This window comes from Argiope bruennichi, chromosome 1 (genome assembly GCF_947563725.1).
Source record: "Argiope bruennichi chromosome 1, qqArgBrue1.1, whole genome shotgun sequence".
In the NCBI taxonomy this organism is placed as follows: Eukaryota; Metazoa; Arthropoda; class Arachnida; order Araneae; family Araneidae; genus Argiope; species Argiope bruennichi.
The window spans coordinates 27,419,137-27,440,616 of record NC_079151.1 but is presented as its reverse complement, the minus strand read 5'-3'; the positions used below and the strand labels follow the sequence as shown (position 1 = coordinate 27,440,616).

General features: G+C 25.0%; 1 protein-coding gene across 7 annotated transcripts in view; it reads left to right on the top strand.

Moving 5' to 3' along the window:
• The window catches only part of LOC129977637 (intermembrane lipid transfer protein Vps13-like), a 123,223-nt gene that overhangs the window by 70,048 nt on the left and 31,695 nt on the right, over positions 1 to 21,480 (top strand). For 4 of the 7 annotated variants that reach the window (XM_056090576.1, XM_056090575.1, XM_056090577.1 and 1 more), the window contains 11 exons: positions 1,133 to 1,300; positions 2,812 to 2,981; positions 3,550 to 3,664; positions 3,748 to 3,885; positions 5,318 to 5,404; positions 5,851 to 5,964; positions 10,052 to 10,153; positions 12,979 to 13,023; positions 14,625 to 14,681; positions 18,425 to 18,514; positions 18,639 to 18,746. In XM_056090576.1, coding sequence (XP_055946551.1) covers positions 1,133 to 1,300; positions 2,812 to 2,981; positions 3,550 to 3,664; positions 3,748 to 3,885; positions 5,318 to 5,404; positions 5,851 to 5,964; positions 10,052 to 10,153; positions 12,979 to 13,023; positions 14,625 to 14,681; positions 18,425 to 18,514; positions 18,639 to 18,746 — 1,194 coding nt within the window. Of the gene's footprint in view, positions 1 to 1,132; positions 1,301 to 2,811; positions 2,982 to 3,549; positions 3,665 to 3,747; positions 3,886 to 5,317; positions 5,405 to 5,850; positions 5,965 to 10,051; positions 10,154 to 12,978; positions 13,024 to 14,624; positions 14,682 to 16,109; positions 16,167 to 18,424; positions 18,515 to 18,638; positions 18,747 to 21,480 lie in introns of all 7 variants that reach the window. The other 3 variants (XM_056090574.1, XM_056090578.1, XM_056090579.1) reach the window with 3 other exon arrangements.

The window sequence follows — 21,480 nt, the reverse complement described above, 5'->3', positions numbered from 1 at the left end:
ATTTTCAGCCACATTTACATAATTTAAGCAAATATAAATTTATGAGTACATGATGGGCAAACCAAGTTTTATATTCGATTTGTATGATGCTAGGTAGATTAAAAGAACTTAAAAATTTTATAAGATAGCAAAATGAATGTTCTTCATCCATCATAGCATACACAGTTTCATATGTAATAAAATTTCCAGACTATGCTTTAAGGACAACTGATTTATTTTAGTAACATTTTCACCCTTGAAAGTTAAAATAATGAGTTCATAAAGTCATTGTTGTTCTTAAACTCCTCTTAAATTTCTGGGGAAACATTTTGCTTTAATTCTTTCAAAGAGATCATTGATATTTAAAATTAGATGAACTAGAGACTAAATTTAAGGCTCTTTTTTTGGAGTGAGTCTTCTATCATACAGGCCAAGCAATTGTCATGCGAAGTTTTCATAAGGGATATCTCTAAGTACCAGCACTTGTTTGTTAAGTAATAAGGTTTTTATGTATTATTTAAGTTCTTGGCTTTTCAGGCACTCATTGAAATTCATCTTCTGCTGTTGAAATGACAGGTAGAATTGAATTAAATTCCATACATAATTTTTCTGTTATTTTCGAAATCATGCATAGTTCAGTCAAAAACTTCAAAACTCCTTTTGTTTGACATCATATATTCTGCCTAAACAAGAAGTTTGTTAGATTTTTATGATGATTACTGTAGTAGACTATTTGATTATATTGCATAAAGAATTCTCAATTTCAGCCAATTTGGGAGGTAATTGTAGCACTGCATGCAATATACATAATTCAGATAGTGTATAAGTATTTGATATATGCAAAATAAAAAGTCCAGAATGCCTGTTGCCATTTAAATAAACACATGTATTTATATTTTTGCTTATATATATTATAATACTTTTTTATATACTTATTTTACATATTAATAGATTTCGATTTTGAATTCTAATTTGAATCAAAAGGTCCAAGAATAAAATTTTTATTTATATTTTGTGATTTTTAATTTAATTAAAGAGAATTTTAAATATGAGCATTCAATAATAAAATAAATTTTTATGATATCACTAAATATTTTAAATGCTAGAATGTATATAAATGGCTTTATTATTGTTATTTTATTTATCATTGCAGATAAATGAAGAAGATATGACTGTTGAAAGAAGAATATCTGTTGCTTGCACGGATAAACGTTTCTTTCAACTGCCTCGAATTACTTATCCTGGAAATAGATGGGGATTTGTTATTTCTATACTATCACTTTATGGGTCCAAATTTATAACATTTCATTCAATTCTACAAGTAAGGTTTATTTTAGTTTTTTCATACAATTTCAAAATTTTTCATACTAATTTCTATGACCTTGAGTTTAATTTTAATTGTTGCCATACATATGATACAACTTAATCTCATTAAGATGGAAACATAAATCTACTATTTAGTACTGCAGAAATCTTTTTGTAATAAAAATTTCAAATCATCATAAAACTCTGATGATTATTATGAGGGTTATTAAATTGATGCAAACCAATCAGTTGAAAGTAATCTGCTTTTTGACTTTTTATTATAATCTACTTCTTGACTACTTATTTACTTGAAATGTATAGAGTTTGATCTCTTATTTAACAAAACTTTGACTGTCAACATATTTCTACTGAAAAATTGATTGCGTATATAGCTATAATCAGTATCAAAATATTACTAATGTATATCGTGCAACCTCTACAGAATCTCTGCAATTGCTATTAAGTTATGTGAAAACTAGAGAATTATGAAAATATAATGATAAACTGAGGAAAATTACAAGAAAAAGAAAAAAGAAACCAGCCAAACATATCCACTTTCCAAATCCTTGGTCACAATAATGCCGCTGATAGTGAAAGAATTGTTAACATGTCTAGAGAAAACGTACAAAATCTTATTCCCTCATGAACATGAAAATACTAGAAATGCTCCTTATAACAAACATGTACATGGAGTTTATTCTGTTGTTAAATTAAGCAATGATGATTTTTTAAAAAGCAAATGTTTTGCTATTTAATAAAGGGGGGGGGGGACTAAATTTTTTAAACAAATAATTTGTTTGATCAACAAAATTGTGTTGTATGATTTTTTAAATAAAAATTATATTATTAGTATAATTAGGTAATAATAAATATTTGTTAAATAATTTTGAATAATATTTGGAAATATTTATTCTTCAGTAATTTGTTGATACTACATTAAATATAATATTTGTAAGAACTGCTACTGATGTCTTGGTAACCAATATTAGACAGTATGCTAATATGGTTAGCAGTAAATTGAAATTGCATTTACATCTTTTTACTCAAATTGTTGTTTAATAATATTCATTGATTATTCAAAAATGGATAAAGTTGTACTTAATAACTTCTTAAATATTTTTAATATTTCTTTTCAGCTATTAAGAGAAAGAATAATGTTACATACAGGATTTTGCAGATCTGATCCTTATTTTAAAATTAAAAAAATGTCACAATTGTGAAAAGATTTTGAGATGTTCATTCAAATTTTTTGTGATAATTACCACTGTGTGATTTTGATTATCTAGTAATGAAATGTTGAGTATCTTAATAGATAAAAGGCAAAAATAATGTAAGAATAAATGGAGATTTCTTTAAAATAAAATATTATTAAATGTTGGTATTTGATCTTTCTTTGAAGCCATTAACGTAAAATTTGTTACTTATAATTTTGTCAGCTGATCTTTAGAAGTTTTCACTAATAACTAAATATTGATTAGTTATAAAACAGTGCTAAATTGTTTAAAAAACTGTCCTTATTTTTTGCAGGTTCATAATCATTTTTCTGTACCTATTGATATTTACTTCATGAAGCCATCTCTGAATGAACTAGAATGGTGCTGCTGTGCTGATCCAAATAAAACAGAATATATTCCTTTACATGCAGTTTATACATCTACTAGTGAACTATTTTTTAAGCCAAAACACCTTGATTCTTCGTAAGCCTCTAAAAATTTGATGTTTTTAAATATTTATTATTGTGTTGATTAATAACATTATAATTTTGCTTGTATTGTAAAAATTTGTGCATGTAATTTATTTTTCATGTCTGTTTGGTTAAACTTGAAATTTGTTTAAATTTTTTAAGTTTTTAAAGATTTTCTATTATTTGGGCTTCTTTCAGTAGAAATATCTTTTTTTAAGAACAATGTTTAACTTTATCCAGGATTTTTTCATATTTTATAGGATAAAACATGTAATTTCCTATTTTTAAATTAGACTTTTTTTTGGCCTTTAAAAGTTATTATAATGTTCCATATTTTCTTTGAAATTTCTCTTATTGTAAATCAAATATTTTTATTATTGAATGTTTTTATTATCCACTGTTTGGGAATTTCCTTGATTTTGAATTAATTAATTTTTGCTCTTAGAAACTTCTTATTATGCTCCCATTTATTGGGAAATTTCTTTCATTCTGAAGCATTTTAAATCACTTAATCATATTAATATCTTGTAGGTAATATACTTTGTATTTTTTTTCATGTGTTTTATAACTTTATTTTTCAGATACACTCTCTCTTTGCCACCTTTTGTGTGGAGAGATTTAACAGATGATCCATCCACACAAAAAATTGTTCATTGTAAGGATAAGAAAGGTCCTGGAAAGCCCTTTTATATGAGTGTAAGATATTTTACATTTTTAATTCATGTAAGATGGGAAACTCAGTACTATATTATAAATGTTTATTTTGGTGTTTTTTGTAGGTTGCAGGAGAGGCTGAACGTATCTATTATGAAGAAACAAATCGTAAAACAATGGCTAGCTCACTTTACAAGTTAAATATAACTCCTACTGTTGTATTAAGAAATCTTCTTCTCTATCCAATTAATTATTCCATGCAGGTAGGATGAAAATAAACTTTCTTGTTATTAGATTGTTCCAGATTTAAGCACCTGTTATAATTAGATTTTTTTTTTTTGTCATATTGCAATTCTCCTTCTATTATATGACAATAACTACTGAAAAATTGCTTCTGAATTGAAGTTTAATATGATTTTACATTTAAATCGTTATTTAATCAAAGTAGCTATGTATTAGTCTCCCATCCCCAAATATTGGTTCGATTTTGCCAATTTTTGTTTTCATATGAAAGTACATGATCTTTTGATGCATCATCAATGGTCGTATGCCATCTTCCATTTGTGACAGAAATTTAAAAAAATACATTATCAATGGAGAAAACTTGTGGCATAGTTTCACAACCATTGTGCTGATTTTGAATTTTTATCATTTGAACATTCTTGATCTCCATCCCTCCCTCAAATCTGTCATCACTTGTCTTTACTTTCTCTCTCGTCGTTTCAAGAGCAATTATAAAATGAACTTTAACAGGTCCATCAACCTTAGTAATGTGACCATTTTAATTTTTGTTTTCAACTTGAAAATTTTGCCACTTTGAGTTATAGGTTAATAAACAGTATGATCTATCATTATTGTACAACTATATAGGTACAAATATATGTTGTAGTTCCTTATGTTGTAATAAATTATACTTAATCAAATCTCATTGATTTAAACTGAATGAATTATAATTGTGAACTAATTGGCACAATCAGCAACTATATTAATGGTACTATATAGTTACGTCAACCATTTTATATCTAGACGTCATAAGCTTTCATATGAAATAAAAGTTGGCAGAATTTGGTGTATTAAATATTTTGTTTAGTTGTTTTGACTCAGAACTATGTCAATGTTTTTTTACTTAGAGGAAGTGCTATAAAAAATGCTTTTGAAATTTCCCTCAGAAATGGATAATGATTGATAGAAGGGGATCATTGGTGAGATATGAATATGAAATTAATTTCATAAGAAATAGAAAAATTGGTACAGTGTTTATATTTGGGGGGAATTGATTTTTTTGTCTGTTTTGCCAATTATTTTAACTATATATATGATACTCGAACAAAAGGTTGTTGCAAGTTATCTAGAATTTTACATTATCAGATTGGAGTTACATGTTACCTAAAGTCTCTGTTTTGAGGGAAATCATGTATATGGGCTGAGCAGTCTTCTCGTTTTCATAAAATTAAAGGAGTAACTCTGAAATTTTTATATGCACTTGAATTAATTTAAGCAGTGATAAATTGCAGAACTATATAAAGATCAAACAAGTATATGAATCTATAAATAATAAAGAGTAATAAATTTGAAATTAGATAAGAATGTATATTATATTGTTATTACTGTAATTATATTAAATTCGATGTTAAATATTATTTCATTTATTAGATGAAACTACAATATTTAACAACTGAATATATTATTTTTCAGGGGGTTAATGAAGATTATAAGCTGGCTGAGGGAGAAAGTAGTGATTTATGGGCTGTGGATTTAGATAAAATTGGACTAGAAATCAGAGTAGGTTTTGTTTTCATATATATATATATGATTTTTACTGTCTTTATAAAATAAAATCATTTGTCATTTTTTTTTTCAAAAGTCAGATTTATATTTAGAATGTTATGCTTATTTTTTGTATAAGTTTTGCAATAATGTTTAAAATAATATGAAGTACATACTCAAGCAAAAGCTTTAGTTAAATTGTGATTGATTCAGTTCATTAATATTTTATGACAATAAAAATTTTATTTACTATTCATATTTATACATTTTATGATTATGGAAAGATTTTCTATTCTTGTAATATGCAGATGTGAAAGTTTTTTTATTTTTAAGTATTAAATTATAAAACCTTGATAAATGAAGACAACATATTTCAGTGCTAATATTGTTGAAAAAAATATTGAATTGTAATTAATTGAAAAAAATATTAATAATTATATGAATCGTATTTCTTTTATTAGCTGAACAATTATTTGGATAGGAATTGGTCTTGTTTTAAAGTATTAAAGAAAGAAATGGATGAATTAAGCATTTGGCCATTTGAATCTCCATCTAGTGATAAAACACTGTATTTGGTAAGTACGATGCTAATATTAAAGTATTGCTGTTTTTGCAAAGGCATAAACCATCAGCATTTTGTATATTATTTCCATTTTATATTGCTTAATTTTAAAATTTAATATATTTTTTTAAATGTATGCTAATTGTCTGTAAGCTAAATAAATATCCCTTAAAAGATATCTTTAAATAAAAGTTATATTCTGAAATTTGTTAAAATAATGTTAGAGTTTTATCAATAATCCTTGTTATTACCTTTTAATATTTAGAAAATGTTTTCTATTCTAATGGGATATCATTTTTTTTAGTTGATTTGATTTTAATAAATAAAATGAAAGTATTTCCAAAAAGTATCTTTTTCACTAATTTATTTTTCTGCTTGCAATTATTTATTAATAGCTGCTAAACTTTTCTATTAAAACTTTTTCTTGTAATGATCATCTAATTCTGTGAGATTAATGCTTTCTAAACTTTTCAATTAAATATTTTATGTAACTTGGTCTATTTCTGCAAAATATTTTTAGTCTTGAAATTTTAATAGTCTTATATTATTAAGGCCTTAAACAATTAAGTTATTTTTTTTCTTATAAATTAAAGCAAAAGAAAAATTTTTATCATTGTCAACATAATCAATAAAATATTTTCATACATTTTTTTCAATATTTTCATGATTTTTTTAAAAATCTGTTTATATTTTCACATTGATCTTTGTTTTGTGTTCTAAATATATCCATTATTTGTTGTCATTATCACATTATAAAAAGAATTTCATATGCTAGAGTATTTATTAGAACAGCGTTGCCATGGCACTGGAAAAATGGGGGAAAATACAAGATATTGAAAAATTTGTGAAAAACAGGGAAAATGCAGGGTAATTTAAAAATTTCCATTAAAACCGGGAAAGTACATATAATTTTAATTTTCCTAAATTTTTTTTTCTTCTAAAAAAGATGCCAATATCTAAACATACAAGAATAAAATATATTAGATAGTTGTTCCAAAAATGAAACTGCACAATTCAAGTTTTTGTAATCGAGACAAGTAATTTTTGCTCCTCTTTTTTTCTGCAAAGATTCAATCATTTTGAGAGGCAGTTATTTTCCTATTAGATTCCCGAATTGTAGCTAATGAGACTGAGTGAGAGAATAGAATGAATTTCTCTGGCGGGTGTAGCAACATTCAATCTGTGGAAGCATTGTGGTAGTGTTTATTTGCTCACCTGTGAGTTTATTGAATGGTTTGTTTATTATTTGAGAAATTCTGAGCTTATTCAGAGGTTTGGGAAATATTTTTAAATAATGAGATGCCCCAAATCCGTGTTTAATCCAGATTGGATGGATGAAAATGTTATTTCAGTTTTTGCTGAATGGATTAGAAAAGTTCCACAAAATTTGTTTTGCCGCATACTGCTCGCTTTGTAAGAAGATATTAAGCTTTAGTAAAAGGGGAAGTTTGCACTTACTAGTTACACTAAAAGTAAAAAACATATTAAACTATATGTCAGTTAAAAAAAATCATCATAGATATTGGATTTTTTATCGAAAAGGAATGCAGGAAAAGAAGTTATGTTAAATCCGTAAGCAACAAATTCGATGTCCGAAAATATGTTGATTTCAAACTTTTTGGTTCAAGAACAGTCATGTAAAGCTGAACTTTTAAAACTTGTTGCATCACATTTGTCCTTTAATGCATTCAATTATATATCTTAAATATTTTAACATTTGCTATTTGATAGTGAAATAGCCTCCCCCCCCCCCAAAAAAAATTGCATATTAAGGCATGCAAAAATGTCATACATTATTTGTTACATAATAGCTCCATTTTTTAACAATATCTTAAGAAATTTTTAAACTATGAATAATTTGTAATATGCTTTGATGAAGCTTTTGAACTGCATTTCTCAAAAATGCCAAATGGACCTTATTGTAAGCTACTGATATGAATCAATCAATAGAGTCAGTCCCCAAATATAATGGAATTCAGTATTTTTAAATCATACCACTCCACAAGAACTGCTTAGAATTTCAAAGACATTATATCATGTTTGGACATACAGCTACTTTTACAAATTAGTACAGATAGACCAAATGTAAATTAAAAATTTTTAGATCATATCAAAGAAAAATTGTCTTGTAAAAATGAGTGGAAAATTTTAGATCTAGGTACTTGGCAACTACACATAATCTATGTAATATTTCAGTATGAACATAAATCTTCTAGATGGAAAGTAGATGTTACTCTTGGAGAAATGTGTAGAAAATATTTAAAGATAGCCAGGCTAGATGTGCTGGTTTACTGGAAATTATAGGTTCTTCTAAATTTCATTAAAGTTTTGTTCTACCCACTGGGTAAATTGTCAGTATTTGCAAACATGCTGTAGAAGTTATTGACAGCATAAAGATATATATAGATTTCAGTAAGAAAAATTCACTTATATCTTTAAGGAATGATAATATAATAATGCTTCTCATGATAAATTAATTTTGGCTATAATTAGTCAAAATCAATCTTTCTTATATTACTAATATTCTTCAGCCGTTTCTTAAAAAATTTCAGACATCTCAAAAAATGGTTCACTTGTCTTTCACGATCACTTTCTAATATGAAAATCTTTTCATTCTTGTTAAACAGTTAATGAAAAATATTGTCAAAAGAATCATAATCAAAAAAGAAAAAAAAAAAAAAAAAAACTTTAGACAGCTTATTTTTGATAAAGCTTGATGATGATAAAAACCTGAAATAGGGAAAGTACTGGTATTGGAATTGTAACTAAAAACTACTTCATTAATAGTGGAGTTACTGAAAATGGAAAAGAGGGGCTTTTTAATGGAGGGTTTTGTATTTGTAAAAAATAATGTAAATATATATATATATTTGAAAACGTCTAAAAATTTTGCTGTTTTAAAATCTGCTCTTATTGAAGGGCAATGCATTATGTGAAAAATGAATGGTTGATTTGCTTCAATTTCGTCATTCCAAGGCATCTTCAGAATATGCAAAGATCCTATTTAAAATTGAATTGGGGAAAAAACTAAAAACTGAAAATAAAGAATGCCTTGATTCGTTTAATGAAAAAATTGTTTAAATTATTTCTATTCTAACATTTTGAAGTCAAAAGAATTTCCTAATTTTTGGGATATTGTAAAATAATTCTTGTATTGATACATAACAATGCGACTGTGGAAAGTGGATTTAATATCAACAAGAATATGATTGTTAAAAATCTGAGAGTAGATTCTTTAATTAGTCTTAGAATTAATTATGATGTCATAAGTTTTTATGAAGGCATTTTAAATGTTAAGACTTGCTTTAGTGTACTAAATTGACATGTGCAATGTATTATGAAGCTTTAGTAAAGCAGAAAAAAGTTCAGAAGAAATAAAAATAAAATGATTTCAACAGTCGTAAAGCAGCATTGCAAATGAAATTGTTGCAAATATAAACATTTTCTTTATATAATATGCATATGAATGCTGTGCGCACATTTCCTTTTATATTGCATATATGTACAGCGAAAACATAGATATTTTTTTCTGGATTTGAGTGGAACCCTATTAGAAACACACTCCATAAAGTTAACAGGGTACATTTATTATATAAATGATAATACAAAAAAGTTTATGAATTATTTATGATATAATTTTATTTATAAAGTTACTTCCTTATATAACTTATAAATAAATTGATATTTTTCTTGTATTTTTTTCCTTGTAAAATACACTAAATACAATCTGAAGTATGGATACTCTTTCAGTGCATATCAGATGTTATTTGCATTTATATGATTAAAATTGTTCCATTAATGTTGAATATTTTGTATTGATTTCTGAAATGTTAATTATCTGTATGAATGTATTATAGCCTTGTTACTTTAAGCAGTAAAGAAATGAAAATCATGAAATCCTAAACAGTTGATTGTAATTAAAATATTCAGACATTTATTACTATGTTTATTATTGCCATTATTTGTTGTCTTGCAAATGTGAAAATATTCATTTGGATAATAGACCTTTCTCTAAGGTTATTTTCACTTATTTTATAATGAGAGTTTATTGAAATTTTCTCAAATTATCAAAATTAATATACTTTTTTTTTATGTTGTAGGAGTTAGGAATGCATGTGCAAAAAATTAAAGGCTCATGTGTTATGCAGTTGTATGCTCCATTTTGTATGATTAATAAAACTGGTATGCTGTTGACATACAGGGTAAGTACTGCATTTTTTTAAAGTTCTATTTTATAGTTTCAAAAGGTATTTTTCTTCTCTGCCTGGAAAATGATGGACTTTGCACCATTGTGATTAATATCAGTCATATAAATATTTGTAACAAAAAAAGGTGGAAGTGTAGTTTTATTTATTTTAAATATTCTGAATATTATTTTATGAAAAGTGTCCTTTTAAGTAACATGGATTTTTCTCCTTAAAAGATTCCATAGATTAAATTCGTAATTTTAAAATTTTTTGTTAAAATTTATTTAGATATAGTTTTAAATCAAGTAAACATTTTTAGCTTTTTCCTTTTTCATTAAGACAGCCACTCAATCAATATGATGCAAAATTTAAGCATAGACTATAGAGTTGTTGCTGCTTGATTTTTCATGGGAGCTGGTTTTTGAAGTAGAAAATACTTTTGGAGATTAAACACCACATGTTTAGGTGATATTTATAAAACATTTTTTAATCGCACATGCACATGAATTTTACTATACAAAAATGAAAAACAAATATATAACAAAAATATGTAAATAGTTAATAACCATTTGCTCATGCTTATCTATAATAAAACATAACTTCAGTGTGTATTTAATTTTTAAGATTTTAATTCATAAAATAAAAAAAAAATTCTTGGGAAATAAAAGATTTTTGATGTTATTACTTTCTAAAAATGTAGCAAATACTGCAAATCACTAAAAGGGGAAGGGGGTCATTTTTTAAACATAATTACATTTTTTTAAAATATAGCTGAACAGCATGAGACATATTTGATATATATTTTATTTTGTATATCTTTATAAGAAATAAAAGAATAAAATATAATAAGCATAGCTTAAATAAATGATTGTTAATTTCCTTGTAGATGTAAAAACTTCTTCATTGTTTGCTTAAGTTGGCCATGCTTAGATGGAGTTTATATGCATGGTTTTAAAATTAATTATTCAGATATTTTAAACCTACAATATTTGCTTAAATTTCCCAAATTAGGTAGATTTTTGTTTACAAAACATTCTTTTTAACAATCTGGTTCAGAAATTTGGAAATGGGATGCCATATGGTTTGCTGTTATCCTTACCTGCCTTTCAATTCCATTCAATGCCATTCTTCAGTGCCTTTTTCCCACTAAAAATGTAAAACAAGATATAATTGATATAAAGCTTAATGTAGTGAATTTTATTATCAGTATTAATTGTATATGCTGAGTGTCTATTCTAATTGTGTCCGAAAGCTAATTTTTAAACCATGAGAGATAGATAGCATATACATTCTGTTGAAAAAAATAATAAATACTTTTATTTTGTTATTTGAATTAATAAATGTAATTCTGAACAAATTACATCTAATTTTATTTTGGTTATAATAGCCAGATTAGTTTCGATTATAATAGTCATTTGGAGCAAAAAAAGTTTCATACTTTTGCAAATAAAATAAACAGTTATTAGACCTAATATCACTATTTTAGGCCATTTTAATATATTTTACATCATTTTGCCCATTTTTACAACTGGAAGTCATGCTTATCCATAAAGGTTAAGAAATTGGCTGCTGAGTCACACATAGATTGACTGACTGTATATTTTTTATATGGTATCAGCATAGTTTCAATAAAGAGTTGTCAGCTTCTATGAAGTTATAAAGCTTCTTCAGTAAGTTTACCATGCTTAGATAGTTTATATTCATAAAAGAGTAATTGAATTTTCAAAGTGTCTGTATGACTTTGTAATTCTCTATAATTATGTTTGTGTTTATTGGTATTGTTTTAAATTCATTATTCTGATCAAAATATAGTTCTTGTGCATACTTATCTGTTATGCATTGTTTACTGTAGATAAAAAAAAAGTTAAGTATAAATTCTTTAAATATTTCAACCAAGTTACTTTTCTATTTTGCCTATTATTTTATTTTTGTGCGTGTGTAAAAGAATCACTATCTTGAGTTCTCTTTAGAATATGATTATAGTGATCAAAGTAAGTATTCTGATATATCAATAATGTTTTTTGAAAATTTATACACATAATTTTGATTTAATGTGTAATTTTTTTTAACAATCCTTCAATTAAGTAATGAATCTTGATTGAATTTTGCATTTTTACTGCTTAACTATTTAGACAAAATAGTGGATATTTCCTAGTTTCAATGAATGAAATTTATTGGAATTTATTTCCATTATTTATATATTAATAATTTTAATTTTCAGATGAAATATGTGCAATTTCAAAGTAGAAAGTTGCTGAATTGCTAAGTAGTATTTCTTGGTGGATATTTCATGCTTAAAATGATTTTTTCTTAGAATATTTTATTTTTGTTTCACTTTGAAAATTTCACAATTTTCTTTAATTAAGGGACCTAATTATATTAATAGATATTTTTCTCCTTTAGTAACATACTTTAGAAGTTTATAATATAACTATACTTACTATATAACAAATTTTAAAAGATTAAAAATATTCTGTATTGTTGTTATAAATTTAGCTGATAAATATTCTCAATTTGATTATTTAGAATATCAAACTAATAAAAGCATTTTTGCAGCTTAAAAAATATTTTCACGATACAAAGCTTATTTTACTAATAAATTTCTTTCCCTTATGCTTGTTTTTTATTACTTTTCCTTTCAATACTTATTCCTGAATGTACTGATTAATCATTTCACACTATTTTATAGTGATAGTTGATTGTAGAATGAATTTTAAATCTGTTTAAAGAGCTTTATTTTTTAGTTTTCTTGTGTAATTTTTCTTTCTATTTGAGAATGTCTCAGGCTGCAAATGACTATATTTATTCATTTGTTACCTTGATTTTCTTTCTCTGCGCAGCGCTCAAAGAAGGGGTTCGAGAAATTTGAGGGAAAGAATCGCAAGGTGACTTTCAAAGTTTTAAATTTTGCATGAATTTTTGTTGCTTTTTTTTCACTTTCTCGCCTATGGTTTGCTGTAAATGGGAAAAGTCTTAATTTTTTTTCAGAAATTAAAGTTTCTCTTAGTTTTAATTCTGCAGCTGAAATGTAATACTTTTTTTTATGTATTGACTAACCTCTATTAACAAGAAATTTTGTATTCTGAAGCTGAACTCTTCAACATGCACTTTCTATTCTTTGCAATTAATTTTTTTCTGTAATGAAATAAAATCTATATAAAACTAAATTTTTTTGTAATATTCTCATTTAATTTTAAAATTTTTTGATTGTAAATAAAACAGTGATCTTTTGTTTAATTATGTTAAATACGTAATTTTGCTATTATTTTTTTAATTTCCATTTCATGATAAAGAGACACTAAGACCTTAACATTTTTAATCAGCTTAATTGATGTATCTTTTTATATAATGTGTCTAATAATACATTTCTGAAAGTATAAGCTTTTCGGCTTATTACACAAATTTTATTTTTATTAACAATTTTATTTCATATTGTTGATTGTAACTTCCGTACATAAATTTGCTTTTACAATACTAAAATCATTAAACAGTATTAAAATCATTAAATTATATATGTGTGTAGGGAAAAATAAAATATATAATTTAAAGCAGTGATAATGTAATATTTTATTCATTTTGAGATGTAAATATAAAGAAATAAATATTGTTTGATTTTAATATAAGAATTTGTTTTAACAATTCTGTGCATAATCAAATAAAATAGAGACAAAATATGCTACAATAAATAGAGATTATTTAGATACTATTTAAATAAATGTGCTTGATAAATTTTTAATACATGCAAAGCTTTAATTTAATTTTATGTTAGAACATGTCTCTGAATATCAAAATTTTAAAAGTACTTTTGATCTTCAAATATTGGTCCATTTTTAATTGTTAATAAATATATCTAAATGCTTATGTTATGAAACTAATAGATATTTATATATCAAATTACTACTGCACACATTCCCATTTCTAGAATGTTAAGTCATTTCTGTTCAATTTGAAATGGATGTGAAAGAAAAAAAAAAATAAAAGATAGGGATTTTTTTTTAAATTTATGAATAGGCAACGAGAGAAGTTTTTGAAATTATATAAAATAAAATTTTAAAAATTATTTATATATAATAGCAAATGAGTTCTGATAAATGCAAAACTGTAAAAATATAATTTTAAATTGATCTATAATATAATATTATAACCTATGAAATCACAAGGAATAATTTAGACCTATTTTTATGTTGACTGATATAAAAACATCAAGTAATTTGAAGCTTTGAAAAAAAAATCTGTATGTTCTTATTTACTCTAGTAAAATGTTATTGAAGTAAATTTAAATAAATTTACTCATTTCAAGTGGCAATAACTTCTTGAAAGGAAAAAAAATAATAATAAAAATAACATGAAATGTTAAATTATTAATGTACAAAATTGTATTAAAATATAAAGATGTTTTTCTATTTCCTTTTTTTTTCTTTTCCATTTTTGTTCTGCTGTTATTAGGGTATTTACTATCACAATTTTTTCTAATATTCTTATTTAGAAATATTGTTGGCTGAAATGCAGTACTTGCTGCTTTGATGATCACATTTCATCTCATGTGAGTTTATAAGTAACAAGCATATTCTGTGTCATGAGATTTATGTTATGCAAAAAATATTTAATTAACAAATGATTCTAATTATGATAATTAAATAATTTCTTCTGTAATTGCTTTTGCTAAGGAATTTTTTTTAAAAAAATTACTTTAACTTTTAATGAATGAAAGCATTTTTATTTCCATTATTTCTAAATGCTTTTGTAATTATTTCTTATTTTTTATTGGTCTTAATTTCCAGTTGTTTCTATAGATTTTACATTTAATTATAATGCTCTGTAAATTAAAAATCTATGAATTTTATTGCACTGTTTACTTAATGTATGAACAATAAAAATAATATATCAGTTTTTACTGCAAAGGGAATTATAAACTTGGTATTGATGTTTTGCAAGTTTTGGAAGGAGTTTCATCTGCAACTAGAAGTCTTAAAAATGGTCACCAGTTTAATGAATAATATTAGAAATGTATTTTTTAAATATATATTTGCCTTCATTGTACATTAATTAAATCTTATTTTATTTGGTATTATTTCTCATTGTTATTTTACTTTTGCTTTTCTGTATAAATGGAAGATTATTTTCTATTTACATTGCAGTTTATTGAAATAATATTTTGCAATAAATATCAATAATTCTAAAAAAAAAAATGTTTTCTCAAAATAGTTTTTATTGTGAAATTAACTGCTATGATCATAATTTTTAGAATTAAATCATATATGTTTAATGATGTTTTATGGCTTTGTTTTTATTTAAACCAACCAAATGATTAGAATTCCTGTTTTGTTCATTAACCCAGAAAAAATTTTTTCCCTTAAATTATGTATTGACAAAAATAACAAAATTTAAATTTGTGAACATTTTAATAAATAATTTCCTTTTTACTAAATTTATTTTAAAAAGCAATTCCATTTAGGATCATAAAAAATTTTTCTGTCCCATTATTTTGAAAATTTGTAGCTGAGTTTTATTTCAGAGTTTTAACTAATGCATATTTATGCAACACAATTTTTATTATTAAAATGAAACTATTTGAATTAAAACATTCATTGAAGTTAATGAGCATTAACTTAAATAACAAAAACCTTTTTAGAAAAATTAAAAATAAATTTAAATACTAGTTATTTATCTTTTTTTGTTATAATTGATTTTTCAAACTTTTGGTTAACACTTGAAAGAAAAAGGAAAATTTTTTTTGTAAAGATACTACTACATTGCTGATATGATCATCAAAAATAGAAAGTGCTGCATTTTATTATTTTTAAATGGACTATAATAATGCAAAATAGCTGAAAGCATATAAAAATCAGATGTGAAAATGATGCGTAATTTCCAACAGTTTTAAATTTTTCATGATTATTTTTTTTAATAAAAAATTATCTTTTTTACTATTTTGAGTGAAATTAATTTATATTTAAATGTTCTCTGGAAGCTGTCCAATTGGTCAGATACTGAAGATTCTGGATCTTCTACTCAATCCTTGGCTTCTGTGAGTTAGATGATAATTTGACAGCTTTGCACTTTTTTTCACTTCAGCTTAGCTGCTTTTATTCATTATTAATAACTTTATGTTATTAAATATGCAGTTTGCACTTTTTGTTTCTGCATTTTTCTCATAATTGTAAAATTGATGTGGTCATTCATATTGTATTACAATGTAAAAAAGTAGTATTTTTCTCAATAGAATTTTCATTGTAATACATTAGTTGATTTTTCTGTGAATAACTTTAAGAAAGTATTAAGCTGGATAGCATCTTTTTGTCACGCAAAATGAGTGTAATATTTTTTTGTGAATTTTAAGTCTTATTGTTATTGAAAATTTTCAATTTAGTGATTAAAGAGGAAATAATTCTTATATCTGACTTGATTTTTATAATTATGTGATCCAACTTCATGTAAAACAATTTTCAATTTTTGGAATACATTTTGGAGGAAAGCAGTAAGTATGCAGTCTTCTGGATGAAGGTTGAGATTAAGGATGAAATGGAAAGCAGACTTTGTTAATAAATATTAATTCCAAAGCATTGCAGCAGTAAAGCATCCATTCAGTAATTATTCAAAAGAAAAATACTAAAATAGCAAAAGCTTTATGCTTTAAGGAGAAGAGAACTAGTAATATGTTCCATAGTAACTTGTATTAAGAGTTTTATATGCTTTTGTGCTTTTTATAGATCTTAATTTCAAAAAATATTTTAAATACATAACAACTTATAAAACAATAATCATAATAAGATACTTAAAAGAAAATGGTGTAATTATCATAGCAAGATAATAATAAAATAATATGTAGTTGTAAAAAGTTATTAAAAGCTATATTTTTAATTAAACTTGTCATATGAAAGCAGCATGTCTATTATTAGAATATGAAAATTATTTAGTTAACTAATTAGTTTGATATTATTAAAATTTAAGAATGCAGGGAATGAAATAAGTATTGAAAAAATATCAAATATTAATTCTATGTCATTACAAATGTTCATATTAAAAATCATTCTATGAATAAAAATTTTTTGAAAAATGTTTACAAAAAGAATAGTAGAGAAAGTATTCATCATTTTATTATTTAAACTCCATGCCACTTTTATGTTTATGTGTATATATATTTAAGTTTGTTTAAACTGAGAAATAATATTTGGTACACTTGGCATCAGTTTGTTAAAAGCTTTTCATGGCATAATAAATAAAATAAAAAGTGATGTAAATAAAAGATTTAAGCAAGCATAAAATCTAAAGCAGCAAAATAATTGCATCAAAATGGAATGTGATCTCCTTTATTCTTTTTTTGTTTGTGATGATTGTGCTTTAGTAACTATGTAATCATTTTTCTGGATTTATTTAACAACACTGTGTGTCTTCAAAGAAGGACAATGAATGGAAAATTTATTTTATGTTTGAGTGGTTCAAACAGATTTGAATGTTGAAGCTTAAATTGTCATTAGTGTGCACTAATGTTTTTATTAAAGGAATGTTTGCATCTTTATTTAGTAATAATTGAATTGCATTTATATTCTAATGCATTTCAAAAATTAGTTATTTTTTTTTATATGCTTCTCAATTTTCATTCGCAAGATGAAATATATTTTAATATTTTGATTTTTTAATTTGAATCACTTTTTTGTTTATTATTGAATTTATAAAGGATTGTAAATTCGATTTGTAGGAGTTAACAAAGTTGTATATAATTTACCTATTTTTGTATTAATATTTTTTCAAGTAATATTTTATGTTCATTGCATTTGTACCTGAATCTTTTTTTTTTTTCTCCTCTTTTAAAGCCCTTTCTTTTAATTTATTTTAATCCAATATATTTGCAGAAATGCTAAAGTACAAAATTAAAACAAAATCCTTTTGAATTTGTAAATTGTCCTCAAGTATGGAAATAGCTAAATAATTATTATAAAAATATTCTGTATTTGATGTAATATTATAATGTAATTTTTGAGTAATTGCAAACTTTGCTATGCATATTTTTGGCATTCCTTTATAATTTCCTTTTTTAAAATTATCATTAAAAAATATCAACTTTTTATCATAACTAATTCATTATATATTGAATTTTATTGCAGTGTGAAAATATAAATTCTTTTACATTAAAAAAAAAAATGTTTTCAAGTTATTAATGTGTACTTTTTGGTTAATTGAAAGATGAAATGTTTATTTTTCTTGTAATTTAATTTAGATGTGCCTGTATCTTTTTATTAACATGATTTATTTTGATATTCTTTATTTTTATATATATTTATATAGGGTGAAGATGATAACATCATATACCATCCACCTGAAATTAATCCAGTTTTATTTTCGTTTAAAGCTAAAGCTTTTTTTGCTAAGAAAAAGGTAATATAAATGTGTTTTTTTTTAAATCCCTCATTATTTGATAAACTGAAAATACTAAACTTCTCACCTCAAACTATTGATAAAATTTTAATATATGTATATACATATATATATTATGATTTAGGCTTCCTTAAAGATTGGAGATTCTGAATGGTCAGATAAATTTTCATTAGATGCTGTGGGTAGTTCTGGAACAGTGGTGGCTAAGACTAAAGACGGTCGTACATATGGAGTAAGCTCAAATTTCATTTCTCTAATTTAATGTATTTTGCATGCAAAATGTGTTATGCATTTTTAAATGTATCATAATAAAGTATTAATCATTATTTTTAAAAAGTTGATGCAAAACGAATATAAAGGAAAAGAAAAATGTTTTTTTCCAAGATATATACTCATGCCCAAAATAAGGTCACAAGCATAAAATCTGTGAAAATTGATAAACTGTGTTGCCATGAAATTTGGTGCATATATATTGCAATGAGAGAAAGAATATAGCAACAAAACGATATAGAAAAAATATTAATTGTGAATTAAGAAACAGGGTATATCAAAAAGTATTAAATCATAAATCATAAAAAACTTATTTTCTGAAAAGTCTGTATAATATGAAGTGTGACCACCATGCATTTCTATACAAGCCTCACAACGGGCTCTCATACTGTTTATGAGTGTGTCAATAAATGTTGTGGCAACAAAGCCCATTGTTTCAAAATTGCGGCCTTTAGCTCCTCTTGGGAGGGGAATAGCTCTTCCTAGACCATCCCATACCTGTTTAATAGGATGGAGATCTGGAGACTTCGAGGGCCATTTGATACAACAAATATCCTCTTTTTCAAGAAATTATCAAAAATCCGAGTTCTGTCAACTTATGTCTTTTGTTTGATGCAAAGTAGTGATCTTGTACTGGTATCATTGCTCTGTGGTGGCCTTGTCCAGCCTTTCTGGTGACAGTACTACTTGTTTGGAATTGATTCTATAACCTGGATACCACTTTCGGTAATACTTGTTACATCGAGTCATCTTAAGTTGAGATTGGCCAGTTTCAAACCTGTCAAGAGTTCTCTGTCTCAAGGAATCATCTAAATGATTATGATTACTCTTTCTCACTTTAAAAAAGCTAACTTATTTGTTTTAATACAGTATTCGCGGAACTGCCGGCAAATAACCGAGATGCGTAAACGATCTAATACTCCAAAAACTAACACTAAACTTCTTTCTCTAAATCGGAGGTTGAAATTGTGCTACCCATTCTTCAAATATATAATTTCTATCAATAAACTAATATAATTTCTATCAATAATAATGGTAGAAATTTAGAATTATCTTGAAAAACATGGTTGTAACCTTAATTTTGGACATGAGTATAGAATCGAAATTTTATTAAGTGACTATGATTGTTGTAGATATAATGCTTATAATAAAAATTCGTTTAAAAATAGAAATTTTAAAAGTTTTTTTAGGTGGTACTATATAGTGGTACTATATAGTTTTGAAAACAATAAATACATTTTAAAATTAAACTATTATAAAAAAGAAAAAAATCATACTTTTATTGGCTAAATTGAATACTAATTATACATCTCTATACTAATTGTGTTGTGTTCATGCAAATAGGTTTTAATTAAAAAAATTAACCATAATTTAATATGGCAATTTTCTTTGAATGTTAAGTACAACGTTATGCATGGAAATTTGTTAAGAATGTTTTTTTCACTAAAGTTTTGACTAGCAAAATTCTTTAATGATATTCCAGCTAAGTCGATTACATTTGTGAAAGAAATTGGGTAAAGAAAAATTAATATTTCATATTTTTCTTCATAGTCATTTAAATGGCTGGGGTTAAAAAGGTACTATTGCCTCTACTATCTAGGTAACATTCTCTCTTTGATAGGAATGGAAAAATAATTACTGTGACAGTAAATTTGCAAGTTTTAAAGAAAGGAGGAAAAATGTATAATCAAAACTTTGCATCATAGAAATAAATTTGTGTGGTCCTTTTTTTTTTTTTTTTTTTTTTTTTAAACCTCAACATATTTATAAACAAGGATTATTGTGACTGACTGTACATGGTCCTTGCAGTTATTATGAATGAATGATGAAGTGGCATTTAAATAAAAAATGTAACAACTGTGCTTTTCTGTATATTATTTTTAGATGCTTACATTTATTTTATTGTACCATTTTAAATATTGGTACTAAACTTACCTCATTAAATTATTTGGAAGCCATAACTGCTCATAAATTTATATCTTGCTCCAAATATAATTTTTATTTCAATGCTTATATTTTTGACATTAAAATTGGCTAATTCTTTTTTTGTAAATGTAAATTCTGATAAATGTTGTTTGGAAAATAAGATTTTTGTTTTAAAAGTTTTATCCATATTTAGATCCCAGAGCAGTGATTTATAGGTTGTGTATTAATATAGAACTGTGCTTAAACAGTATTCTTTCAAAATCCTTGAATGTTATTTTGCTACTTTCAGACCCTAAAAAAATAGTTTGATTTTTGACTGGGCCCTTGAGAAATAGGCAAAACCTATACCTCTTATTTTTTTAAGAAAGAAAACATAAACTGTTTACGACTTTTTTTTTTTTTTGCCTTGAGAATTTAAAATTTCTAATAGAAAAAAGATCTTATTATGAGAGCACTGACAACCATCAATCTGTTTTCTTTGTGTAGTTTACTCTCCCTTTTTTTCAGACAGAATTGTTGCCACAATTGCCAAGAAATCCTCAGTAGACCCAGTAGTTAGAGATCATTTCTTTGTTTATTCGTATTGTCTTCATGGTGCTTAAATGCAGAAATAAAATGAGTTTTGAATTGTTTTGAGGTTACTATTCATATAACTCTTCAATAGAGATTACAAACTTGTTTAAAAAAATGTTCCCTAGTTGTAAGAATGCTGAAAATTTTTTCTGTAGTGTAACAAAATGTTTTATGATGTGGATTGCATTTCAACTTTG